Raw genomic sequence first — 24,827 nt, forward strand, 5'->3', positions numbered from 1 at the left:
TCTCATCAGCCTAAGCCTTAATAAGCGAGTTGGTAAAAAGTAACACGCGAAAGTACATGGTACTTTGTTGGTGTGTAGACATGTGGGAAGTGAATCAATCATTGGTTGGAGGATCTTGGAATTTTGTACATTGAATTAATTGAAGCAAATAAAGATTCCCAAGTGTCTAGCAAGAAATAGTCCAGCAACCAACTATGAGTTGGCCCCATCACATGATCATGTGATATTCTGAGAGAAGCCTTTATAAGCAAATTAATAGGATGAATGTCACATAACTTAAATTTCAAGTTGGTATAATCAGGTCTCCAGCTCGAGTTCTTGATATAGAAAAATCAGTGAGTGATTTCTTCTTTAATGAATCTTGCACGGCATAGATCCATACATATCGAGGCTCCAATGCAGGTACTCAACACCCGAACGACAAAAGAAGAAAAATAGCTTCATAGCAGCTGTATTTGGGTCACATCATTTGAGATTTAATAGTTAATATTTGACTTGTGGAGCATGAAAGTAGTATTGTGCAACAGCAAAGATCCACCAAAAAATTGAAAACACAGCTTGATGTATAAAACATCATTTCAAAATTTATATAATTTGGTAAATGAATTTATATCCATCCAAAGGGAAAATAATGACTAAATGAATATCACAAGTCACAACCAAACATGCAGAATGGACAGAATAACTCAAATCAAGGGATGGCTACAATACGAAACTATAAAGTTGATTTCTTAAAAATAACTGAGAAATCCTCGAGGAGAGTGGTGCGTAGTTCAAAATTCAGTGGATAATGCGCCCGCTAGAGTACAAACCACGTGCACCTGATTCACACATCAGGCGTTGCGCTCTTACCAATAGACCAAAGTCTAGGGGCAAAACATGAAGTCGAAAATGACAGCATTCTTATTTACAATCTGGTTAATGTGGCACAATACAGTACAATTACTTCCAGAGAAACTGCTAATATTCCTTGATACAACAAGACTTTGGCGCTCTTGAGTTCTGCAAGGTGAAGCTATCAGCCACAGCGCGCCTTTTGTGTTGATCTTAACAATTCAAACTATTTTCGAGATGGCAACAATGAACTGAATAACTGGTCCAGTTTCTTCTACTTCCTCTAAGGGCCATATACAGTAGGAAGCATTGCTCTTGTCTACCTCATGCAGCTAAAGGCAACATCAAACAGGTCATTATAGTCCCTTTCGCCGAGTAATGAAGCTCTATTGAGGATAGTTGGAGTCTAACTTCTTAAGTATGAAACTAACCATACTCCAATCAAAGCCACGATACTGAAGCCAACGAATAATCCTTGCTTTACGTTTTTCTCTAGACACACCCTGCCCTTTAAGCCACTGTTTAGATGCCTGGACAAACAAATGATCCAGAGAAGGTTTTGACATAGCATGTCCTGATTCTCCTGATTCTTGCTCTTCACCAGCTTCGTCCTTCTTGAAGACTAATTTTATGGCATTATCAGCATCCGTTTCACTTACACCCTTCTTGATCAAGGCCTAATCCAGAGATGATGAGAATGTTCAACGGGGTTCTGACAAAAGCAAAATAAAACCAAAGCTAGTCTATATATAACAAAATGCAGGGGAGAAGAAATGAAAAGGAGTGTTCTGCGAGTGATTTGGTAGCTGCTTTTCAATACTAGCCAAACGAGATAACGTCAAAAGGTAAAATATGTAAAAAGCAGGTGAGGATCCCATTGTTGACCAAATAAATAGCCAGCTTTAAAATCTCGATTAGGAAAGAAGTTAGAAGGAAATTTACTTGCTTGATTCGTCTTGGACCCCAACTTGAGGAAGACCATCTGGACCGAGAATACATTTCAGCATATAGACCATCATTGATTAAACCCCTAGAGGAACATACAAAACAAATCCAAATAAGGTCAATCATGATGAAATTAAGATTGAGAATGAAATACAAACTTATAAACCTATTGCACAAGGTTCTTTAACCTTCCCTTTAGCAAGTTTAAGTGTAGTAGTTCACTTTAGATAACAGTAAAAAGATATAGGTGAACAACTGATAATGCGCACCAATATCCAAAATGTAACTGAGACTTGGAATGATATTTCTGTGTTATCAAAGGCAGGGCTGACTATTTTGATGGGAAATATCTCAATGTCAGTTCGATTTACCTGGTATTGAAATCTGTTATTACAGAATTAACGACATTAAGCGTAAACTTTCTTCCCAGGAGCTTTTTCTTCAGTTCTACAGCCGTAAATGCTCTGCACATACAAATACATGCATCAGGAAGTAGCTTTCTTTGCATCAGTCTTCAGGGCCTCTTTTCTTAGATTCAAGCTGGAAAGAGAATTCACGTGCATCAGCAAAGTTCTAACAGTTTCATCATTCGCGCATCTTTCTCCAAGTGAAATCAATGCTCAAACACCTCTATGTGGTATGCCGCATATAATTAAGGATATGAATGTTTTATCCATCTAATATGTCACTCAGAGTCTTCAACACCAGTTGAAAGATCAGGTTGCAAGTAAGATCAGTGTACTGAGCTAATAATACTTGAAGCAGATAAATCACGATCAGATAGAGAGAGATAAGACATCTAAGATTCTAACCTTGAAGCAAGTAACTGAACTGCGATTCTTTCAGCATCTTGTTTAGCTTTATCAGTTTCAGCTATACCATGTTCAAGTACTAAATCTCCATTGACTTCATCTTCCTCCCCTGAAATTCCGTATTCAGCCTCTTATTTTAATTTGAGTTTCCACTACAGGTAAAAACAACAGAGAGATGTGGATAAATTCAACCATACCGCATTCCACCTCATCGTCTAGGCTGGTAAAAAACTTTTGTTTATGATTTTGAGTCTTGGAATGTAAAGGAATGTCCCCGTACTTCGACCTTCCGCCAACAGAAAATTCAGTTTCCTGAATATTCCTGTCTAGGAAACCATGCTTTTCTATGTCCAAAATGTGCTTCCTTGGCAAAGCAGCTTCTGACTCTTGGCATCCATTAGATCTCTTGGGAATGTGCCTGACTGGAAAAGTGCTATAATCTCTGCCTCGAGAGCAGCTTATAGTACCAAACTTCTGCACCCTAATAAACATATTCATATCATACTAAAGTCTAAAACAAACTGTTTTCTCAGAATAATAAACACGGAATAAGCATATATTGCACAGCATAGTTGCATGCCCATTTTCATAAATTCGAGTATGAACTGTAATATTTTTCATGCCCGTATTTGCCCTAAACATCAAAACTTTGCTTGGCCAAACCATGGTCACAAGTACCAATTTCAAGAATTTTGATAGCAACTGCTTAGATATTTTCTATGGCCACAGTTGCCCTAAATTTAACTTTTGCTTAACAAATCCACATAGTGCTCATTTCGAGAATTTGAAGATTTGACTGTGCTAATCTTTTTCATGGTCATGTTTGCCCTAAAGATCAAATCTTTTCTTACCTGATCTACGTAACACAAGTAACCATTTCAAGAATTTTGAGAATAAACAGCTGTAATTCTTTCTGTGGTCATGTTTGTCCAAAATATTCAACTCAGGTTACAGAAAATCGTTGTGTTAGCACTAAAAATCAACCTTTGCTTAACCAACCCAGATAACACAAGAACCTAGTTTGAAGAATGAACTGTAGTACTCTTTTTTATTGTCATCTTTGGCCAACAAATCAAACCTTTCTTCACAAAATCCACTCATACAAGTACCCATTCTATGGAGAATGAGCTGCTGTTATCTCGTCTTATGGTCATGTTTGTCCTAGAGATCAAACCTTTGCTCTTAAATACAACTACACATCACAAGTACCCATTTTGATTGTTTGGACAGTGAACTGCTTTTTTTTCCCCTAAGGTCATGCTAGAACTGCCAGAGGTCTATCGGAAACAACCTCTCTACTTCATCCGAGGTAGTGTTATGGACTTCGTACACTTTACCCTCCCCAGAACCCACTTAGTGGGAATACACCGGGTATGTTGTTGTTGGTCATGCTTGAACTAAAGATCAAATTCACTTACATAATCTGGAACATGAACTGGGTAATCTTTTCAATGGTCATATCAGCATTTAAATTCAATCCTTTGCTTAACCAACCCACACAACGCAAGAACCTAATTTGGAGAATAGACTGTAATAATCTTTTCAATGGTCACCTTTGGCCCAGTGGCGGATCCAGCTCATAGTGAGGGGGTTCATACCCCCTTCGGCGGAAAATTATACTATGTATACAAGCTTAAAATTATTTTTCATGTATATATAGTTAACGCTGAACCCCCTTCAACTAATTATTTGGTTCACATTTTTTGATTTTGAACCCTCTCAATTAAGATGCTGGCTCCGCCACTGTTTTGGCCTAAAATCAAATCTTTTCTTCACAAAATCCACTCACACAAGTACCCATTTCAAGAATATAGAGAATGAGCTGCTGTAATCTCTTTTTGTGGTCCTGTTTGTCCTATAGATCAAATCTTTACTTTTTAAAAAAACCCATATAACACAGGAACCCAACAACAACAACGTATCATTGTAATCCCACAAGTGGGATACAGGAAGGGTCCGACATAACACAAGAACCCAACAACAATAACATACCTAGTGTAATCCCATAAGTGAGGTCCGGGCAGGGTGGACATAACACAATAACCCAATAACAACATACCTAGTGTAATCCTATAAATGGGGTCCGGGAAAGGTAGACATAACACAAGAACCCAATAACAACGACAACAACATACCCGGTGCAATCCCACAAGTGGGGTCCGGGGAGGATGGACATAACACAACAACACATTCCAATAATTTGGACCATAAACTGCTTCTCCTTTCTAGGTCATGATTGTCCTAAAATTCAAACAAAAATGAACTGGGTAATCTTTTCTATGGTCATTCTTTGCCTTAAAAATCAAACCTTTACCGAACCAATCCACTTTGCAGAACCACATAATCACTAGAAAGATGTAAACTTATATAACGTACTTATTACCCTATATTTCAATTCATTTGTCCACCTTTCTTTTTTAGTCCGTTTCATTGTTTAAAACCACAAGATTAAACAACATTCGACATATTTTAATATAAGACAGATAATATTCAAAAGTCTTTTTACTTTATTAAATTCCGTGTTAAGTTAAAACAGGACAAACAAATTGAAATCAAGAGAGTATAATACAATATACATCAACAAGAATTCAATAAAAAACCAAGTGTAAGGGAAATGGCTAACCAGGGGATGATAATGGCTCGATAATGAAGCTGAATTGAAGCTTTAACTATCAAAGAAACTGTCATCTTCTTCTTTTTCCCAGAGGTTTAGGGCTTCGTACATATACCAGCAGGAGATATGTTTTTCAACTAATAAAAATATTTCTTTTCAAGAATCTTGCTGTTCGAGTCACGTTATGCGTACCACAATTAATTAATTTTATGACATGTTTATCGATTAAAATTAGCAATAAATACTTCTAACTTTTTTAAGAATCTTCATGTTCGAGTCACGTTATGCGTACCTCAATTAATTAATTTTATGAGATATTTATCGATTACTATGAGCAATAAATACTACTAACTCTGTCTAACCTAATATTACATATTTTACCTTTCAAATGAGTAACTTTTAATTTGTGTCCCTCGAATAAAATAATTTTTAATTTTAACCTTTAATAATTAAATTTATGCCTAGTAAAACATAAAATATAAATTTATATTCACACAAAAAATGTTACTTATTATGGAAAAATAAAAATAAAAAGCCAGCATAAAATAAGGGCAAAAGTGCAAACGACCCATTATCCACTATTTAAACTAAGAATATTTTTATCCAACTATCATTTTTATCTTTACAAAAAAAAAAAATGTCTATTCAGGCTCATATGTAAATATCTCTTTTTTATGTCACTATTTAAATTTTTTCCTTAATCGTAAAATATCTAATATTCTTTTAATACAATTTTAATTATTATATAAATTATACCTAAATATTTCAATTTATAATTTTTCGAGCTGTTTTGAAAAAAAGAAAAAATTCTACCTGTATAAATATACACTCTACCTTGCTGAGACGCACTCGTTTATTACATAACATGTGGTGTTGGTGTAAAGTGGTTACATAGTTTGGTCCTTGCCTACATCAAAAGTCTGTCCAAGTAGTTGGCCAAATTGATTGCTAATGCCTTACACCTTTGATTTTTCTTATTGATAAGCTCAATGTAAATCAAGATAGACACAGAGGAAATGGCAAGTCTAAGTGTTCCTCCAGTTTTAACTTCACCTCATGATGATGCCATACAACTTTACAAAGCTTTCAAGGGTAAACACTTCACCTTTTTCTTTTAATTAATAAATATACTTCATTTCTTGATTCTTTCATTTAGAAGGGGAGCATTAGAGTAACTGGTAAAGTTGACGGCAGGAGGTCATGTAAGGTGAGGCTGCGTACGATGGACCCTTCCCCCACCCCGCGCATGGCGGGAGCTTTAGTGCACCGAGCTATTGTTAATGTAATTTGAATTGTGTGTTGATGGGTGCATGTTGGATTCTGCAGAAGTAGTGTATTTTGCATTTTTGAAGGATCCGACACCAGTGCAATAACATTTTATGAGAGTTCGAGTGGCATAGCTTATCTCTATCTCTAGGGGTAAGGTCGGCGTACACTCTACCTACCCTCCCTAGACCCAATTTGTGGGATTATGCTAGGTATGTTGTTGTAGTAAGTAGCATATGTTACAATAACAACAACATACCCACTGTAACCCCAAATCTAGATTATGCAACTGGGTCCGGGGAGGATGGTGTGTACGCAACCTTATTCCTATCTTGTGAAGGTAGAGAGGTGGTTTCCGATAGACCCTCGGCTTAGCGGCTCAAGTAAAGTATATCAAAATCACTAAGAAAAGAAAATACAGTAATGAAGAAACCATATAAAAGAAGCTTTTTTTTGGTGTTGAATGAATCAAGGAAATAGAGCAAATGAAACATTGGTTGCAGGCTTCGTTGTTTTATATAGTTGGTACTGCAGCGTAGTTGTTGATATTCATTCGTGCAGGCTCTGTAGTTTCTGTATTGCATAGATTACTTTGAACAGTCAAAGTATCAGACAGGAGACACGAAACAGCTACGTTTTGTTATTAGTGCGTCTATATGGTACTTGAAAATCAGGAAGGGACTTCAAAGCGGCGCATTTCACTAAATGATAGTGTGTTTCTATTCTTTTCTGAACTTCGAGCAAATTACTTGTGTTATGCAGGATTTGGATGTGATAAAGCAGCAGTCATTAACATTGTTGCCCATCGTGATGCAACTCAGCGTGCTCTAATTCAACAGGAATACAGAAGTATGTACTCTGAAGAGCTCAACAAACGCTTATCCAAAGAGCTTAGCGGTAATCTTGAGGTATTGATCTTGTCACTAGTATATTAAACAAGAACTAGGATCAGTTATTGAAGGAAGGAATGTTGGAATTGGCAGAATTTGTGATTCCTCGTTCTTAATGCTGTCGTCTGTTTCACTATCTTCTTTATCTTTTTGAATTATTCCAGAAAGCAGTCTTGCTATGGATGTATGATCCGGCAGGAAGGGATGCTACGATAGTAAGGAACGCTTTGAGTGGTGATATTGTTGATCCAAAAGCTGCCACTGAAGTGATATGTTCGCGGACTCCTTCGCAAATACAATATTTCAAACAACTTTATCATTCCATGTTTGACGTCTACCTTGAGCAAGATATTGAGTTTGTGGCATTTGAAGATCATAAAAAGGTAGTCATGGCTATGTTGTTTGTGGAAAGAATCAAGTAAGTAATCAGCCAAAATGCTTTTGTGGCTAAGATAAAGATTAATTATTTTTGCCTAATCGTTACAGTTGCTTCTAGCATATGTAAGCACAATGCGCTATGAAGGACCAGAAGTTGACAGAGCTTCGCTGGAACATGATGCTAAAGCTCTTTTCAAAGCCGGGGAGAAGAAATTGGGAACTGATGAGAATACGTTTATCCGGATCTTTTCTGAAAGAAGCAGGACACATTTGGCTGCTGTTAGTGCTGCTTATCACAGCATGTACGGTAACTCGTTGAAAAAGGTAAGCTGTCTGACTTCATTTAGCAAACATATACAGATTTTCCATTTTAGTTAACTGATGAACAGCGACTGTTGCAGGCTGTAAAAAGTGAAACCTCTGGACTCTTTGAGTTTGCACTCTTGACTATTTTGCAGTGTGCTGAGAATACAGCAAAATACTTTGCAAAGGTACGTTATTACATTTTTAAAAATTCTTATCAAGTCATAGAAACGATAATGATTCACCCTACAACACGGATATTTTTGAACTCATGCTTCCATGAACTCCTCGTCCAGATGCATCGCCTCTATATTACTATGATATATGTTCTTCCTTCATATTTTATACTGCCTTCTTACTCTGGATACTTCTTATTCTTTTTGGCTCTATATCTCAACTTAGACATGGAAGTGAAACTTCTAACGATGTTTATGTTTGGTCATTTTTGTCTAATTTAGTAAACCATTCTTTTCTGCTTATCTCTTAAATGAAATGTACTGCTTAAACACTCAGTGGTGCTGCTTATCTGCACTATAAATATGTTTATTAATGAATACAGGAGTTGCACAAGGCTATGAAGGGCTTGGGGACAGACGATACAACTCTCATTAGAATACTAGTCACGCGAACTGAGATCGATATGGAGTATATAAAAGCAGAATACCAGAAGAAGCATAAGAGATCTCTGAACGATGCAGTTCATTCGGAGACTTCTGGTGATTATCGGACCTTTCTTCTATCTCTTCTGGGGACTGCCCACTAATGGAGAGCCAGCACCATAAATCAGGTGCTTAAAGTATGTCATCAGCGTTGAAGCCTTTATATAAAGCATGAAATTTGAATGTTGGTATGACGGGGAATCACAGTAGCTCAGCTGGTTGGCTGGCTACCTGAACTTTCACCTTGTTGGTGAGGATTCGACTCCCCATCTTGTAATCCTCTTCCCCCATTTCCCTTCCCTCACTCCCAAGTTGGTATGCCATAAAACAAGTATGAATTCAACCTGTGTTAATTTGGTTTGATCCTGAACAGCCTTTGTACACGACCATATGTTAACTAATACTCAATTGCTGAGTTTAATTTGATCTTGTCTCTTAAAGCTGTTCAAATATAATTGACATAGATAGAGATGTTTAAGAAAATCACAAGAAAATATAACTTGAATTTTCATTATTAGTAGAATCCTAACCAAATGACCTTCGAGGAATAAATATATCATGAAGACAAGGTTATTTAACTCTTCAGGCTGTACCAGAGTCACACTGGCAAATCAATTATCAGACGCGGAAGAGTTATATAGCAGGAGTCAAAATTAAATAGACAATAAATGGAACAGAAAATACTTATCTGCACCCGGTGTTTACACCATGTAAATGAATGCAAGATGTGTCCTGCATATACTTTTATCACTTAACCATGATAAGTATTCTCACTTTAATTCGCGACTACTTTGGTTAAACTGCCTTATTTGACTGCTAGACCGATGAATCTTATAATGCTAGGTATTCCGTCATGCCTGAGGACTAATTTCCTAAGTTGAAAGTCATTACTCATTAGTCATGGTAACCTATAGATGAGATATTGCCAATAAATCTTTCAATGCTGGTGCTAGGAAGAGACTTTGTAAGGAACAATCTTTAAATCTTGCCTTGAATTAATGAAAAAATCTAATAAATTCAGAGTAGATTGCTCACAAAATCCTTTGATCTTTCATTTCATATACCAAAACAAAGTACAACTCTTTTTTACATATATTTTAAAGTTTAACCAGTTTGTATATAAATCCATGATAATATATATCACTTCAAATGAAGTTTGAGGATACATTACTGGTTGTTGAAGTCCTCAATGACATCTTCAACCATCTCAACTTTCTTGAACTTGTATGGCGGGAAGCTCCAAAACGTATGTAGTGGCTGTACAAGAACTACCAAATTAGTTGTGATCCAAATGATGTGCAGTATGTAAATATCGAACTTCTCTCAGGGCAAAAACATGAACTTTCCACGTGGTGTTGATCTGCTTCTTCTCAGTTCCGGAGCCAATGAGTTGTTCACTTCCTTTGAATTCCGAGCAATTCTATTGGCATTCAAAGGTTTATCTTCTGGTTTCCTGAATTCCGGATTGCATGAATTGTTTACCTCAGTATTCCGAAGCATGTTATTGCCACTTGACGGTCTGTCTTCATATTTACCAGCAAGAAATGCTTCAACTGTCTGTGATATTTCTCTGCATAAAACCATTCAGTTAATACAAACAGAAAGGGTGCTACATTCATTCAAGTTTTGCCAGTCCAAAAAAAAGTTATTATATACTCCTTCCATTTCAATTTGTCTGTCTTACTTTACTTTTTAGTATGATTCGAGAAGAATGCCTCTTTCCTTTTTTGACGACTCTTAATTCTAACTTTCCACGTGTTATGGTTAAGACAACAAGATCAAAGGATATTTCGGTACATTATACATATCTTTAGTTGGAGACCACAAGATCCAAGAGTCTTCTTTACTTTCTTAAACTCCGAGCCAGATCAAAACTAGACAAATAAATTGAAACGGATGGAGTAGCATGTTAATTCTCAAGGAAGTTAGTCATACCGTTCAACATTTTGAGAGTTCCTTGAGAAGCTTCTTGGAAGATTTCCATTACCAAACTTTATGGTGCCGCTTATATTGGATCCGACAAATCCATTCTCATTTTCAGACTCAGAAACGTCGCTTCTGCGAGCATCGTCAATCATTCCACCATGACCTCCATCAGAAAGCAAGGTCACTGAAACATCTGATTTAATCTGTATTTTAGTTGATAATTGATGATGCTTGGCTTTGATCTTGTTCTCGTTTTTACTTTTCCTGATTGCACCTTGTCGTACATTAAGCACTTGCTTAAACTGCTCCTCATCATGTTCTGGAATTTTCCTGTTGCTCATCTTCTGGAGGCTATATAGAACATCAGAGATATTTTCCTGCCTGGTTTGCTCTCGTAAACTCTGATATCCTCTCGTTTTATCCGAAGAGACAATAGCAGGCATATTGGTAACGGGTTTAGTGATAGTGACAGCAGCTCTAGCAGGAAAGGGCAGTTTCGTTACTGGTGGATTTTCAAGTGTTGTTTCAGGTTTGATTCTGCTTCTGATATGAGCACCTCTATCTGTTGATATTGATCTTCTAACAGGTGGAGATGGTGATCTCCTCATGGCGGAGGCTGCTGATTTTTCCTCTGAGAGCAAGGGCATTTTTGGCACAAAATCCTTGTCCATGAACTTCGAGGGGAACTGCGACCTCCTTTGTTTGCCTGATGAACAGCTTCTTACCTATCTCACCACAACAGAAGTAATATAAGTTGCAAGTCTGTGAATATGATGTTTTACTTGGATTTCCAACTCATTTACCTCTCTACTGTCATCTAGAGGGCGCTGATTGGCTTCCGTTTTCAAGCTACCATTGCCAATGTGTCTCATCGTTCGTAGAGGTGATGCTTGTCCTCGAACATTTGCACCGCTTTTTAGGAGTTCAAGTTCAGCCTCCTTCTTCTCCAGTACTTGCTTAAGGTTCGAGATCTAAATCAACCAGAAAAACACAAAGACGATCAATTACAGGTACAAGAAAATTTTTGGTATTTTCAACAAGGGATTAAGAAGTTAGACCTCTTCTTTCATGTCTCGGATTTCACCAGTTTCTTTGTTAGATTTTGCTGCACCAAGATCGATGGAGGCAACCCTCTCAGCAAATTTGAGTGTGCTAACTGTTTCTCCAAATGCATCTGCCTCTGGATTTATGTGCACGAACATCAACGTCTTTGCCTGACCGCCTGTGAAGGAGTACACAGAAGGTAAAAAGGTGATATAAGCCTCATTGAACATCATAAACTAACGGTACTAAGTTTTCGGTCTTTTTAAGCAGGATCATGCATGTGTGTAACAAGCCTAGCTAGTTCGACATAAGAATACTATCATTATTGGATGTAAACGAATTTGCATTAACGAACTAAACTCACGATTGAGAAAATGAACAAGAAGTGATCACTGTCTACCTAATGAGTCTTGTAATACTTGGGTAAGCTTGCTATTTCTGTAAGGAATATGTGAGCTTTTTTGTGCAAGAGCGGAGATAACATCTCCTAATGCCGACAAAGATTTGTTTATATGTTGCGCCTCCTTCAGTCTCTCGCCAACAGCTTCAGATTTATCTACTCTCTCACTTCCAGCTAAATCTACGAGGTGAAGGCAGCCCTTTAATGTAGATCCAGATACCAACTCTTTTCCTCGAACATGAACTGTCAGAATACTGCAAAAGTAGGAAGAATTAAAGAGGAAATTCACCAATACATCATGCGACAGTTCATAATGTTCGTCTACTTATGTAACAGGTACCTGTGAGACCTGCTGCTACGCTCATTTAAAGCAGTAGCACCGACAGCACGGTTCTTTTGCCCAATTCTCATCAAATCAAGAACATCTTGAGTGCATGTAACTGGAATCAGACTAGCGTCAGGTACGTTGAGACCATTCAGTTGAGAATTATTTCGTATATCCAATGTGTGGAATGTTAAGGTTAGACTACAAAATTGAATTCACTTTTCCTGAAGTTAAAACCAAATTTGTTGACTGTGTAAGTGATGCAGTTTAGGTGAGCATGTTACTATATAATTCATCATAAATCCATGTAAAGGATATCGCCTGTTAGCCCCGTCAATGACTAAGAGATCTCGCACTTGTTCATTATATATCTCGATCATTTGGACTCCCACTTCATACTCTATCATGTCCTGTCTTTCCTTTGTAGTGCTGAATAAATCACGCAAAGCACGATAATTTACACCCCATGTCTCCTCGGTGGTCAAGTCTGGGCCGCTCTGGAAGCATGAAATATATGCAGTTGTAAGATATCAAAATGCAACATAGTGTTATCGATACTTGAAGTACATAACACAAAATTCAATCCCATAAAACAAATGATAGCACTTATATCACTTAAAATTACCATGGTGTATGTCTTTCCTGAGCCAGTCTGTCCGTAGGCAAAGATACAGACATTAAAACCATCAAGGACGGATCTAACCAATGGCTGAGTGTCCACGTATATTTGTTCTGCAAATACAAGTGAAGGATAGATTTCTCAGATATTCTGCACAGGCAATCATAATAACGAGAAGGAAATATGCTACATATTACAAATGAAAAAGGGAGAAGGTGCTAGAACGAGCCAAGAAAGGAGACATACGTTGAGTTACTTTAGTTCCAAAGACCTTGTTGAAAGTGAAAATCTTCCTAGCATCTTTACCCTGCTTACGAGGATTGACAATCATGATATCTCCATTTTCTCCGATATAATCTACTGTGGACTGCATATCAGGTTGTCCTGATAGGAAAGGCCTAACTCTACAATAAACCCTTATCGTCCCTGGTGAAGTGGAAGTAAACTTAATTTCCATGGTCATGAATATTTTAACGAAAATGTGAGAATTCAAGAAACTTACCTTTTAGGTCTTGTACTTGATTGTACAGAAAGCGATTTTCTTCCAAAACTTTGTGATAAGAAGAGGAGGCCACCTCAAGGCCCTTAATATGGTGCACTGAAGAAAATCACTCTCAGATTCAGATACAGTAAAAAGATTATAGAGTTAACAGATTAACTGAAGTTTAATTCATTTTTGTACGTAGAGGGACATTAACATAGTACTAACCGAGCCTTCTAAATTCTTCTTCCCATCCCGACTTATACTTTTGAACATCAAGCTTGGTCTCTCTGTAAAAGATCTTGAGCTCCTGAAACATAAAATTAAGAGACCAGAATTTGGCCAAAATGTTGTATTAGTGGGGTGAAAACAATTTATCCAGAATCCAATGAGCTGCCTTACTGCCTCCGAACCTAGGGAGGGGGAAAATTGTATGAGTGTAACTAGTCGTAGCCAAATTATCATACCTCTAACTCCTTTCGTTGAACATCAACTATTTCTTCATTGGCAGTGGCGAAACCATTATTATGCCAGTTGCATTGACGTTTTCCACCACAAATGCAATCATTGGAGACCAAACTAGTTCTGTGCCGCAAATAATTTGATATGGCTTCGAGAACTTCTGATCTTGATAAAGGACTGCACTCATCTGCCAATATTTTCTTCAGAAAAAGACTGAGCTGCAGATATCAAAGTAACTGTCAGCTACCGCATTTGGTGACAATGGTGATTGGCATTAATATTGGTATTACACAAGAAAATGCCACGATAAAGTTGCTTTAATTACCTGATTGCTTTGAGAAACCAGCAATCCAGAGAAGTTCTTGACTACTTTCCTCAGCACAGCATCAATTACCTGAAGATGTTCATCCTTAGTCCACAAGAAGAAATACAACAACAATAGCATGCCCGGTGTAATCCCCCAGGTTGGGTCTCGGAAAGGTAGAGTGTACGCAAGCCTTACCCCCACCGTGAGTGGTAACGAGGATGAGTTTCTATTTACTTGTAGGCTAAATTTTGAGCGTCTATTTATGTATTATGCCTTCTGAATATGGTAGTCACCGAAGCTCTTATCGATAGAAGCCCTTGATAAAACTACAATATGGCCTTTGATATTATGTTCCACTTGCTTCATGTATCCGTTCATTTTATAATTCCTATGTTTTCCCACATATCCATTTATTTATGAGGCGTAAATGAAATGCATATATAAACGACTTGTTTGCTGATAGATTTTACAAAAGTTATAGCAATCTAACTAGCTGCGACTTCTATTGGCAGGTTACAACGTAATAAGGACTTCCTGTTTTCAGATAAACTACACAGTCTTACCTACCATTGAATTCATAGGTAAGTCCTCAACTCCATTGCTCTCCATAAGATAAGCCTGTAGAAGCCCGAGACCAAAGCGATCAAAGAGGAAGGTCAGTATATTGGCAGCATTTGATTCTTCAAGCGAGACCTCGCCAGATAAATGGAGAAATTCCAACAGCTGGTCGAATTGTGATGACTCGGAGTCATCCACTGACTCATCTGCATCACTACCACCAAATGAGGACGGTGATCCTTTGGGACAAGATGTGATCCTGACAGTTCCACCATACTTCCAAACTCCAATTCCTCCAGCTTGTTTCCATTCATAATATCCTTTAAGGCACAAAATGCAGTCTACAACTTTGTTTGATGAACCACCCTACAAGTTCAAAACCTTTGCTCAATACGATGTACCTTGGAAAAACAATGCGAAACATAATTGCATATAGTCCGAGCCAATGTGAACAAACTGATGAATCTAACCTTTTCAAGATCAGATGCTTCGAATGTTAAAAGCTGCATTTTGCCAACAGCTACAAGGAAATTCCTCATGTTCTCGAAGTATTGAATAGCAGACTGGGCTGCACATTCCGAGGACATATCGACCACTGAATTGACCACCACCTATATCTCAGGTATCAAAACACGGTTAGTTACTTAGCTGTTCAAGACTCCCTTCTTTTAAGGACATAAACTGTGTTTAAAGTTACTAATCCGAGATTTTATGGACGAGTTTATGTTTTGTGCATCGACAGTACAAAGAATTTGTACAAAGTTGACTTACAAAAACATGTAGCCCTACATATCAAACCTGATACAATAACTTCGAAAATATAGTATAACCGGTAAAATTTCACTGATATCATAAAAAATGAATTATAATGTCAGTGCATATAACTTAAAATTTATGACAACTGATTATGTTCTAGATAAGTTGAACGCCACAAGTACCTTGTGAACAGCACCAGGATTGACTTTGTTCAGGACATTGCAGAGAATGAGGCCATTGCGAAGAGCACAACGGAATTCTTCTTCGCTCGGTTCTTTTGGGAGTACCTCCGATGCACCAGAGTCTATCTGTATCAGCCATTCCGCCGCCTGGTACCTCCTTGCAGCTGCAAGTTAGTTCCTAGTTTTAGTCGGTAAATTTAGAAGCAAAATTAACAATGTCATGTGCCTCATGCATGGTGTATCTACTAACGTATGTTCCTATGTTCCTATGTTGCCTGGTCGTCCTTCAAGGGCTACCGCTATACACGGTGTCCGGGGAAGGGCCCCACCACACAAGGGTGTATTGTACGTAGCCTTACCTTGCATTTCTGTCAAAGGTTGTTTCCAAGGCCTTGAACCCATGACCTAGTCACATGGCAGCAACTTTACTAGTTGCCTGTTCGTCCTTCCTCAAGAATATTTAGTGTATTATTTGTGATCCGGTTACCGACTTACCGTATTTTTTGTATCTCTACACATGTTCCCATCTCCTTTACTTTTAACATGGCTGATTTGCTACTGTATTTTGTGTTGTTCTACATAACACAGAGAAGAAGAAAACGTTGGAGGATAAAAAAATATTCTGCTTATTTATTCATCCACATCTGAGAATATAAATAGACAAAAATACTTCTATTCTATTTCTAACTAGGAAACTAATAAAATTATATTCTAACTAACTAGGATACTAATAAATCCTATTCTATATCAACTTAAATAACTGAATTTCAGAAATAAAATTACTAAACTAAACAAGAAAAATAACAACAAATAACTCAATACTTCAACACTCCTCCTTGAGTTGTTTGCTGGTAACTCCAAGTTGTTCACGAAGAGTTTCTTTTGGAAGAGCTTTGGTAAATATATCAGCGAGTTGATCCTCCTTGTTCTCAGCAATTTCATTGAACATCTCAAAACATTTTTTCACAAGGTTCTTCCTAATCACCTTGATAATCTTGCTCTGTTGTAGCATCTCACCAGAGATGTTGAGAGACAAATAATCAGAGTCCACAACACCCTTCACAAATCCAAGGTTCTCGGGCATAAGCTCCTCACAGTTATCCATAATGAACACCCTCCAAACATATAACTTGATGTTGTTCATCTTTTTTCGAGCTTCAGATGCTAACATAACATCTTGCTTCAAGAGAACTATAAGCTCCTCATCTTCAGAAGCCTTGGCAAAAGTTGCAACAAAATTTTTTGTACTGTGAAGGTATTCAGCCCTTGAATATTTAGTCCAGAATTTTTTTCCTGACATTTTCCTAGGAACAAAATTTAAATATGCTTGGCAGACAGCTAGTTTCTCAGCAAAAATCTGATGAATAACCTCTGAAAAGCATTCAATCCCATTTCCACCACAAATTGCAAATATTTTGTCCTTCAAAGTTGCACCAGCTAAGCTACCCCATATCTCTTTTAAACAAGGGCACATAGTCCATTCAGCATTAGCTGGGTTGTACGATTCAACTGTGTCATACCACAATTTTCCAGTTCCACCACCAAATGCATAAAATTCTCCACTCAGCTTTGCAACCGAGGCATATGCACGGACTGAATTCATTGGTTTAAGTGAATTTAACACATCGAATGAAGGTAAATACAAGTCCAATGTTGATAACCATGATACACCATCATATCCTCCAGTTAGGAAAATCATCTCATGCTTCAGGTGTCCATCATCAGTATGATCAATCATTATTTCATCAGCACGTGTACAAACAGTATTTGAGGACTCCAGCATCATACATCTATATTTTAACTGTTTAGTTTCTTGTTCAGCATGAGCCATCTTCTGCTCCAAATAATCCATCTTACAATTTTTCTCTTCTATAAAAGCTTTCATTTCTTCCAAATACTCCAGCTGGTCTTCCTTGAGGAAGAGAGTTATCCTTGGTCCTCTTCTCCATTGCTCAACATTTACATCCCTTGTAACAGTGACTGAACCACCTGTTTGTGATTCCCAGATATATTGTTTGTCATCATTGTGCTTGGTGGTCAAAATAACCTACTCACATTGACTACTTCGACAAATTTGCTCAGAATTTGAGTTTCAATTCAAAGAAAAACTTCTTTTTATCATTTCAACTGTAATCACTTCTTGGCCGCTAGAATCAGAAACAACACATTTTTTATCTTTGAACAGTAACATATAATCTTTTTCTAGCATTTGACCAACACTCAATAAATTTTGGTCAAGATTAGGTACCAATAAAACATCTTAAATAAATTTAGTACCTTTGGAGCTTCAATTGCCACAATTCCTTTACCAACAATATCCAACTTGGTTTTATCGGCCAACTTGACACTACCTTTGGCAGATTGTAACTTCATAAAATATTCTCGTTTGCTGGTCATGTGTTGAGTGCAACCACTATCCAGAAACCATGTGTTTTCATCATTCAATGTGTTTTCTTCAACTTCCGAAACGTTGGTTTTTTGAGTTTGTTGGTTGTTCTCCTTCTTCACTCTGCAAAACCTTTCAATATGACCAAGCTCATTGCAATATCTACATTGAGAGGTAGTTTCTTCCCCTTAAACCAACAATCATCCTCTTTATGATTGGTTTTTTTGCAATACTTGCATGGAGGAAAGTTTTCTTTCTTCTCGACTCCATTGCGAGAATCACCTTGACTTCTTCTACAAGAATTAGTAGAAGTTACTAGGATTTTACCTTCCTTTTGCAACTGCATCTTCCCTTTGAACTTGGCTTGAAGAGCAGTTTCAGTACCTTCTTCTAGTCTCAAGGATCTTCTTTGCTCTTGAGTTTGAAGGGCATGTACAAGTTCTGAAGGTGATAGTTTTGTGAGATCCTTCGAATCTTTGAGTGAGGAGATCTTTGCTTCAAATCTTTCCGGCAAACTCACAAAACCTTTTCCAAAATTCTTGAATCTGTAAGCTCTTCTCCCATAAGTCTGATTTGGTTTACAACCTTCATCAACTTGTTGGAGAATTCTTCTATAGTTTCTGAATCCTTCATTCTGAGAATTTCAAACTCTCTTCTCAGATTTATCACTTTTATTTGCCTAATCTTGTCACTTCCATGAAATTCTTCTTTCAACTTGTCCCAAGCCTCCTTTACAGTCTCATTCATCATAAATCTAGCAAAAATTACTTCCGGAAGTGTTGATTGTATGCAAGAGAGAGCTTTAAAGTTTTTTGCAACCTCTTCTCTGTGATTCTTGATTTGCGCCATAGTTGGATTATCTGGAAAATAATTTACCTCTCCTCCAACCTCTACCTCTACCACTTGCCACAGATCATATGCGCGCAAGTATGTTCTCATCTTGATAGCCCAAATTGGATAATTCTCACCAGAAAAAATTGGGGGTGAAGGAATTGAAAAATTGTTGGAAGCCATAACAATATTGACTTTTACGCAGGGTTATTTTTGGGGGTCTTCTCTCTCACAGATCCCTCAAGAAATTGGCTCTTGATACCAATTGTTGTTCTACAGAACACAGAGAAGAAGAAAACGTTTGAGGATAAAAAAATATTTTGCTTATTTATTCATTCACATCTGAGAATATAAATAGACAAAAATACTCTTATTCTATTTCTAATTAGGAAACTGATAAAATTCTATTCTAACTTCAACTAGGATTTAATAAATCCTATTCTATATCAACTTAAATAACTGAATTTCAGAAATAAAATTACTAAACTAAAAAAGAAAAATAACAGCAAATAACTCGATACTTCAACAATTTCCTTTTCATACTTGGTTTGAATATGCTTTACTTGAGTCGGGGATCTATCAGAAACCGTCTTTTAACCTTCACAAGATAGGTTGCATACACATCACCGTCCCCAAACCCACATGTGGAGTTACAGTTGGTATGTTGTTGCAATAGTTATTTTAGCAAGTAATAGTTTGTTTTCTTATACCTACATTCCATTTCAGGATAATTAACAAATATAATTTCTTGTCAGTATTTAATGCAAACTTAGCCATATTGTGAGCTACATTTTTTGCCTTTTTGTTGCAGAAATGTTTTTCTCTTGTAATCCATCAATTTTTGCAGGCAATAATATCATATGATATAGCCCTACTTAAAGCTCAAAGGTCCAAATCTTTTTCTACTACACATTTGCTTTCACGTCCATATTTTCCTACCTAAAAGTAGAGGCTCCTGAAATCGACAGCGACGGAGCCAGGATTTGTGATAAAAGATTTCAAAAAAAATTAAAACATCTCAATTGAGAGTCAATTCGTGACCTGAAAAGGACATTCATACAGGGTAAAGCAACCGTTATTTTTAGGGGTCCGATAAAATACAATAATTTTCGCTCAAATTTTATAATTGCATTAAAATAAAATTTATTCATAATCCAATAAGGTATTTTATTTTTTGTTAAGAAAATAGAGCTTATAAATTGAAAATTCTAGATTCACTAATGTAATCAAATGAATGCACCTCTATCAACATTAACATTTCATCCTCCATAGACCTATAAATGACTATGGCCAATTTACCTTTTTTTTTTTTTTGTCCTAAAATTGAACCCACATATGATATTAAGATGACTTCAGTAAAAATCCTGACTCCGACAATATTAGATCCTGCTTTATTGATTACAAAAAAGTTCAAGTCCTGGATTATTCAGTACAATTTGGCCCACATGTACATAAAAGTAGAGCTATATTATTTGGATCCAATCTTTATCCCAAGTCGTGTAACATAAGGTTAGTACTTGGTAGTGCACTTTGGTGTAATTAAATGATTATCAACTTCTTTAAAGCGTCATTCAAGGAAAAATATATATTAACTATCCTAATTAGTTAGCAAAAGTATAGTAATGGGGGTGGACCAAAGTTGCCAGTGGAAACTTTTCAAAGTGTAAGTCAAAAACTCAAAGTTCCCAACAACTCCATAACATCATGATGTGAGGGACATTCTTTTGTTTCTTTATGTCATTTTTTTTCATCTTAAATTTTAATTCTTAGGTGCAACAATACCACTACCACACTTAGAATCATCGTAGGTTCTTTTGTTCGTATTGTTTGTTTTTTATAATCGTAGTATCCTCATCAACTTTTATGTATATCGACTTGTCATTTTTCATAGTGATCTAATCGTCGAAGTGAAGGGGAGCCTTGGAATAACTGGTAAAGTTGTTGTCATGTGATCTCCAGGAGGTTGTGGAAAGAAATGTAAAGTAAGGTTGCATACAATATGCCTTTCTGGTGGGGCTCTTCATTTCATGTAGCGAGAACGGTCCTTTTTATCTAATCGTCGAAGTAGGTTGTGGTAAATGGATTCAATTGAATATTCTTTGATGGAAATTATAATGCTCAATAATAAAGCAGTATTTTTGTATTATTATTATTATTATTCTCTTGACATGAAAAATATTCCAATATAGTGGTAAACGAAGGTTTAAGAAAGTACTTGCGGTCAAGGTTCAAATCTTAATTTTAGTAGTAATTTTTGAATCTCTTGTTATGAAATTCTAGCTTTGCCATTGGGCCCGTCAGTAACGGTTAATAAAGCAGGACAAACATTATGAAAAAACAAAATTAAAATCGAATAGATGTTGATCAAAATTCATATTCTTTAGAAGTGAAATGCGAAAAGTAAAAAGATGGGAGGGAAGAAGGAAGGGAGCAGTACGTACCTGCTTCTTCAGCTTTTCTTTGAGCTAAATCGCGATCGTTGAACATCTCCTCAGTGTAAGAAGCTTCATTATTACTGCCATTATAACCCAAATTTCCCTTTAATCCTCTCAAATTCTTCACTGGACTGATGAACCATGAATTGATCTGATTTTGTTTACTCTCTTGTGGCATCTTCAGTTAACTTCAAAGGCCGAGCTATGATTTTGATTTTGAGTTTACAGGTTCTGCATTAAATAATTATATATAAACAGACATTCAAACTTGGCGTAAGCATGCAAACTTTCAAAATGCACATCTACGCCTTAATTTGCTTGGCTTTCAACTGAGAAAAACAAATAGTAGATTCAGTGTACCTGTCAGAGAGTGAAGCATTAGTGATCACCGGTTCAGGAAAGTAACTGAACAAAAATACAAAAATGAAGAAGAAGATCAAACTAGTAGAAGATTAAAAGCCATTGGATCTGAACAGCTAAAAAAAATATGAATTGAATAAATGAAGGAGGTTCTCGTGTGTATGGTAATTAAGGATTCTCAAAAAAATATAGGAACAGAGAGTTTTTTATTTAATGCAGAGAGACATAAGAGAGAGACTGTTTTTTAATAGTAAGTTTTTTAGGAAATCAAAACCATCTCTTTAATGGACTCTCGTTTTAACGGGGACGTTCACAGAAAAATATCGTGTGGTTACTTCTTTATTTAGCCAAAATTACGATTCCATCGTTATATATTACTTAATCTTACAGAAAAATATTAAATTATCGTTTAATATTTGCAATAATTTATACTAAAAGTTTAAACTGAATTTTAATTTTTGTGAAGAAAAAGAATCTCTAATTGTGACGTAAAAAAATATTAAGTACTTATAAGCTTTATAAGGCCGATCACTATATAACTCATCCGCGAATAAAGGTTGAAGAAATAAAAAAATTTCATTTACTAAATAATTTTCTCATTAATCGATTTATTTATTTTATTTTATTTTTGAGTGAAGGTGAATGGACTGTTAAGCGATTTAACGGTTTTTGACGGCAATGGGTAGCGGTTCCACGTGGCATGATGGAGAGCAATTCAGGTGGTGACAGGTGGATTCCACTATGGGCCCCATTGAACGTTGGACTGAGCGGCAAGACCTAGCCACAAATTTATGACATTTTCACTTTTCCTTTTATATTATCCGACGATCCGATGCATTAAAATTCACATTATATATAAGGTATGAAAAAAAGAAGAAATCGTGAAGACCATACACTTTAATAATCCTACAACTATGAAAGAGACTATTTTCTCAATTCGAGTATTTAACCTTTAAATTACATGATAATAATTTTATCAGCGATGCGAAAATTCTCCTCTATCATTGGGATAAAATATGTATTAAAAATAGAATATGGTAGTACAACGTTACTATTTAAAATGTTTTAATATTATATTCAAAGGAAACATTGTGACCCTTTGTAATAGTAATGACATTTTTTCAGAAGAGATAGGTAAGAAAGTATCATACAATATAGATTTTGTAAGGTCATTTATTTGTATTCAGATTGTAACAAATTACAGGAGATCATTATAATCACATATTAATTGATAATGTTATTAAGTGATAAAAGACTCATATTTAAAAAAAAAAAAAAAAAAATCACCCGATATTTGATACTTACTTTGTCTTCAACTAATTCATTTCGAATTTTGTTTGAAGGCTAAAATATACCCTAGCTATCAAAAGCGTCTTTATTTTTCGACTTTAAATAGAGAAATACTTATAATCTCACCGATTATTTAATTTTTAAATGATTACTATATAATTTTAATGAATTACTAAAGACTCATTCGGAATGCGTGTCAAACTTTAAATTTATAAAAAGGGAAGGACAAAAACTATTTGTGTCATAGTAGATTCTCTGAATAAACATAAAATTCAGGATGAGGAATCACAGATACCACATTATATTTAAACAAGAAAAGACAAAATACTCACTATTTTCAAAATGAAGATATACAAAATAAATCTACATTTATGATTGTGCAAGTGTGTGAATATTTAACTTAACTTTCACATTTATTTTATTTGTTATGATAATGATTTAAGTTGAGATTAAATGAAGATGTGGCGATTTATATAATCGATCTCAACTTATTTGATATTGAGGCGTTGTTATTATCGATGTTGTCGTTAAGTGTTGGGGTGTCGAACATATTAAAAAGAGGGAATATATAGAGAGAGTATAGAGAACAAAGTCCGTTGGTACAAAAAATGAACGTTGCGTTGGATACCTTCTTTTTGAATGATTTAAGAGGCAAAAGTTTATCATGTCACCTTTTACTATACGCCATTGGACCACTTTAACATTATATTATTCTCAATAATCTAGAACCAACCCTCCCCCCCCCCCAACCTCCTCACCCCCACCCCACACACACACACACACACAATTTTCTCTTTTTCTTTTTTCGATTTTCACTCGATGTCCGATACCCACACTAGAGCCCGACTAATCTGGATCGCGCACTGCAGGGTCCATTTTTTGGGTAGCGTTCCCAACAGAATTTTCTTCATACCCAGGACTCGAATCTGAGACCTCTGATTAAAGGTGGAGAAGTCCCACTCGGCCAGTACTACACCACAAACCATGTTGGTGACAATTCTCTTTAATGTTCTTTTACTTAGTCACTCTTGTCTCCTTTTTACCTAGTAGTGTTACTTAAGTAGTTATACTGATTATTACTAATTACTGGCCTCACTTTTGGTTAAACGACACTGAACCAGCAAGGAGTGATGGACATGCATAATTTGTACTAATTGTGTGATTTCCAAATTTATTTATTTTATTTTAAAAAAAAAAACTCAATTGTATATATAGAAGGGTGAAAAGGAGTTAGATAAGGTTACATAAGTGGTTCGGGATTCTTTCGCTCTTAACTAAGGTCACAAGTTCAAGTTTTCGAAAATGAGAAAATCCTGTTGGAAAATCCGCCTTCAGAAATAGGTCTTGCAATGTGCGAATCCAAATTAATCACCTCACCCGAAAAAGAAAAAAAAAAAAAAGAGTTAGAGATCGAGAGGAGGCATGCACTATTATTAATATTATGTGTGATAAAAGATCTCTTGATCGTACTTAATTATTATGAAGTACGTTGACTATTAATTAGTTTCTTGAATAATAAAGTTGAATTACTACATTTGATGCTGCATGTCGTATATATCAATGCTTACACATTATATGTGTGTATATGTGTGTTGAGACAATTTTTTTAATATATAAGTGTTCAAAAAATTAATTTTATTCAAAATCTTGTCTTTTAATTTTCTTTTTCTTATATCAGCCATATATAATGCTCATACATTCATGCACACCTTAATTGGCACGTAGACCGCAGTGGCGGAGCTACACTTGGGTTAGGGGTCAGGG

At 36.1% G+C, this 24,827-nt stretch overlaps 3 protein-coding genes and 1 long non-coding RNA gene across 5 annotated transcripts; 2 read left to right on the forward strand and 2 right to left on the reverse strand.

Moving 5' to 3' along the window:
• Positions 1–708: 708 nt before the first annotated feature.
• LOC107878837 lies at positions 709–5,498 on the reverse strand. Of its 2 annotated transcripts, none has more exons than XM_016725988.2 (6): positions 5,215–5,498; positions 2,789–3,072; positions 2,592–2,700; positions 2,151–2,243; positions 1,777–1,864; positions 709–1,511 (listed from the first exon to the last, which is right to left on the reverse strand). In XM_016725988.2, the coding sequence occupies exons 1-6, from the start codon at positions 5,277–5,279 to the stop codon at positions 1,221–1,223; spliced, it is 930 nt and encodes a 309-aa protein (XP_016581474.2). In that variant the 5' UTR covers positions 5,280–5,498; the 3' UTR covers positions 709–1,220. The 2 variants fall into 2 exon arrangements, with proteins under 2 accessions (XP_016581474.2, XP_016581475.2); XM_016725989.2 differs by having other exon boundaries at positions 709–1,546.
• Positions 5,499–6,057: 559 nt separating this feature from the next.
• Positions 6,058–9,127, forward strand: LOC107878839 (annexin D5). The gene is made up of 6 exons (XM_016725991.2): positions 6,058–6,297; positions 7,234–7,379; positions 7,526–7,744; positions 7,848–8,063; positions 8,141–8,230; positions 8,602–9,127. Exons 1-6 carry the CDS (start codon positions 6,222–6,224, stop codon positions 8,803–8,805), a joined length of 951 nt encoding a protein of 316 aa, XP_016581477.2. The 5' UTR covers positions 6,058–6,221; the 3' UTR covers positions 8,806–9,127.
• Positions 9,128–9,668: 541 nt separating this feature from the next.
• Positions 9,669–22,043, reverse strand: LOC107878838 (kinesin-like protein KIN-14F). The gene is made up of 18 exons (XM_047393390.1): positions 21,774–22,043; positions 21,420–21,644; positions 15,762–15,925; positions 15,294–15,434; positions 14,833–15,189; positions 14,284–14,352; positions 13,964–14,176; positions 13,725–13,806; positions 13,518–13,613; positions 13,262–13,441; positions 13,022–13,128; positions 12,715–12,893; positions 12,412–12,576; positions 12,072–12,325; positions 11,686–11,849; positions 11,431–11,598; positions 10,637–11,352; positions 9,669–10,271 (listed from the first exon to the last, which is right to left on the reverse strand). Exons 2-18 carry the CDS (start codon positions 21,589–21,591, stop codon positions 10,025–10,027), a joined length of 3,474 nt encoding a protein of 1,157 aa, XP_047249346.1. The 5' UTR covers positions 21,592–21,644; positions 21,774–22,043; the 3' UTR covers positions 9,669–10,024.
• Positions 11,495–16,275, forward strand: LOC107878840. Its single transcript, XR_001676952.2, has 5 exons — positions 11,495–11,637; positions 11,727–11,870; positions 12,408–12,532; positions 14,778–15,445; positions 15,805–16,275. It is a non-coding gene; the product is annotated as an uncharacterized LOC107878840 (long non-coding RNA).
• Positions 22,044–24,827: the final 2,784 nt, after the last annotated feature.

Source organism: Capsicum annuum, chromosome 7, assembly GCF_002878395.1.
Source record: "Capsicum annuum cultivar UCD-10X-F1 chromosome 7, UCD10Xv1.1, whole genome shotgun sequence".
In the NCBI taxonomy this organism is placed as follows: Eukaryota; Viridiplantae; Streptophyta; class Magnoliopsida; order Solanales; family Solanaceae; genus Capsicum; species Capsicum annuum.

What these genes read in the sequence shown, in the direction of transcription:
- LOC107878837 (XM_016725988.2), bottom strand. Translation starts at nt 5,279, where the DNA reads ATGACAGTTTCTTTGATAGTTAAAGCTTCAATTCAGCTTCATTATCGA. An exon ending in ATAACAGATTTCAATACCAG is followed by an intron (nt 1,865 to 2,150) that starts GTAAATCGAACT and finishes ATGTTCCTCTAG; the next exon opens with GGGTTTAATCAATGATGGTC. An exon ending in GTCCAAGACGAATCAAGCAA is followed by an intron (nt 1,512 to 1,776) that starts GTAAATTTCCTT and finishes TCTCTGGATTAG; the next exon opens with GCCTTGATCAAGAAGGGTGT.
- LOC107878839 (XM_016725991.2), top strand. Translation starts at nt 6,222, where the DNA reads ATGGCAAGTCTAAGTGTTCCTCCAGTTTTAACTTCACCTCATGATGAT. An exon ending in ACTTTACAAAGCTTTCAAGG is followed by an intron (nt 6,298 to 7,233) that starts GTAAACACTTCA and finishes TGTGTTATGCAG; the next exon opens with GATTTGGATGTGATAAAGCA. An exon ending in ACGGTAACTCGTTGAAAAAG is followed by an intron (nt 8,064 to 8,140) that starts GTAAGCTGTCTG and finishes CGACTGTTGCAG; the next exon opens with GCTGTAAAAAGTGAAACCTC.
- LOC107878838 (XM_047393390.1), bottom strand. Translation starts at nt 21,591, where the DNA reads ATGCCACAAGAGAGTAAACAAAATCAGATCAATTCATGGTTCATCAGT. An exon ending in CAGGAAAGACATACACCATG is followed by an intron (nt 12,894 to 13,021) that starts GTAATTTTAAGT and finishes TCATGCTTCCAG; the next exon opens with AGCGGCCCAGACTTGACCAC. An exon ending in TCCGAGACATGAAAGAAGAG is followed by an intron (nt 11,599 to 11,685) that starts GTCTAACTTCTT and finishes TGGTTGATTTAG; the next exon opens with ATCTCGAACCTTAAGCAAGT.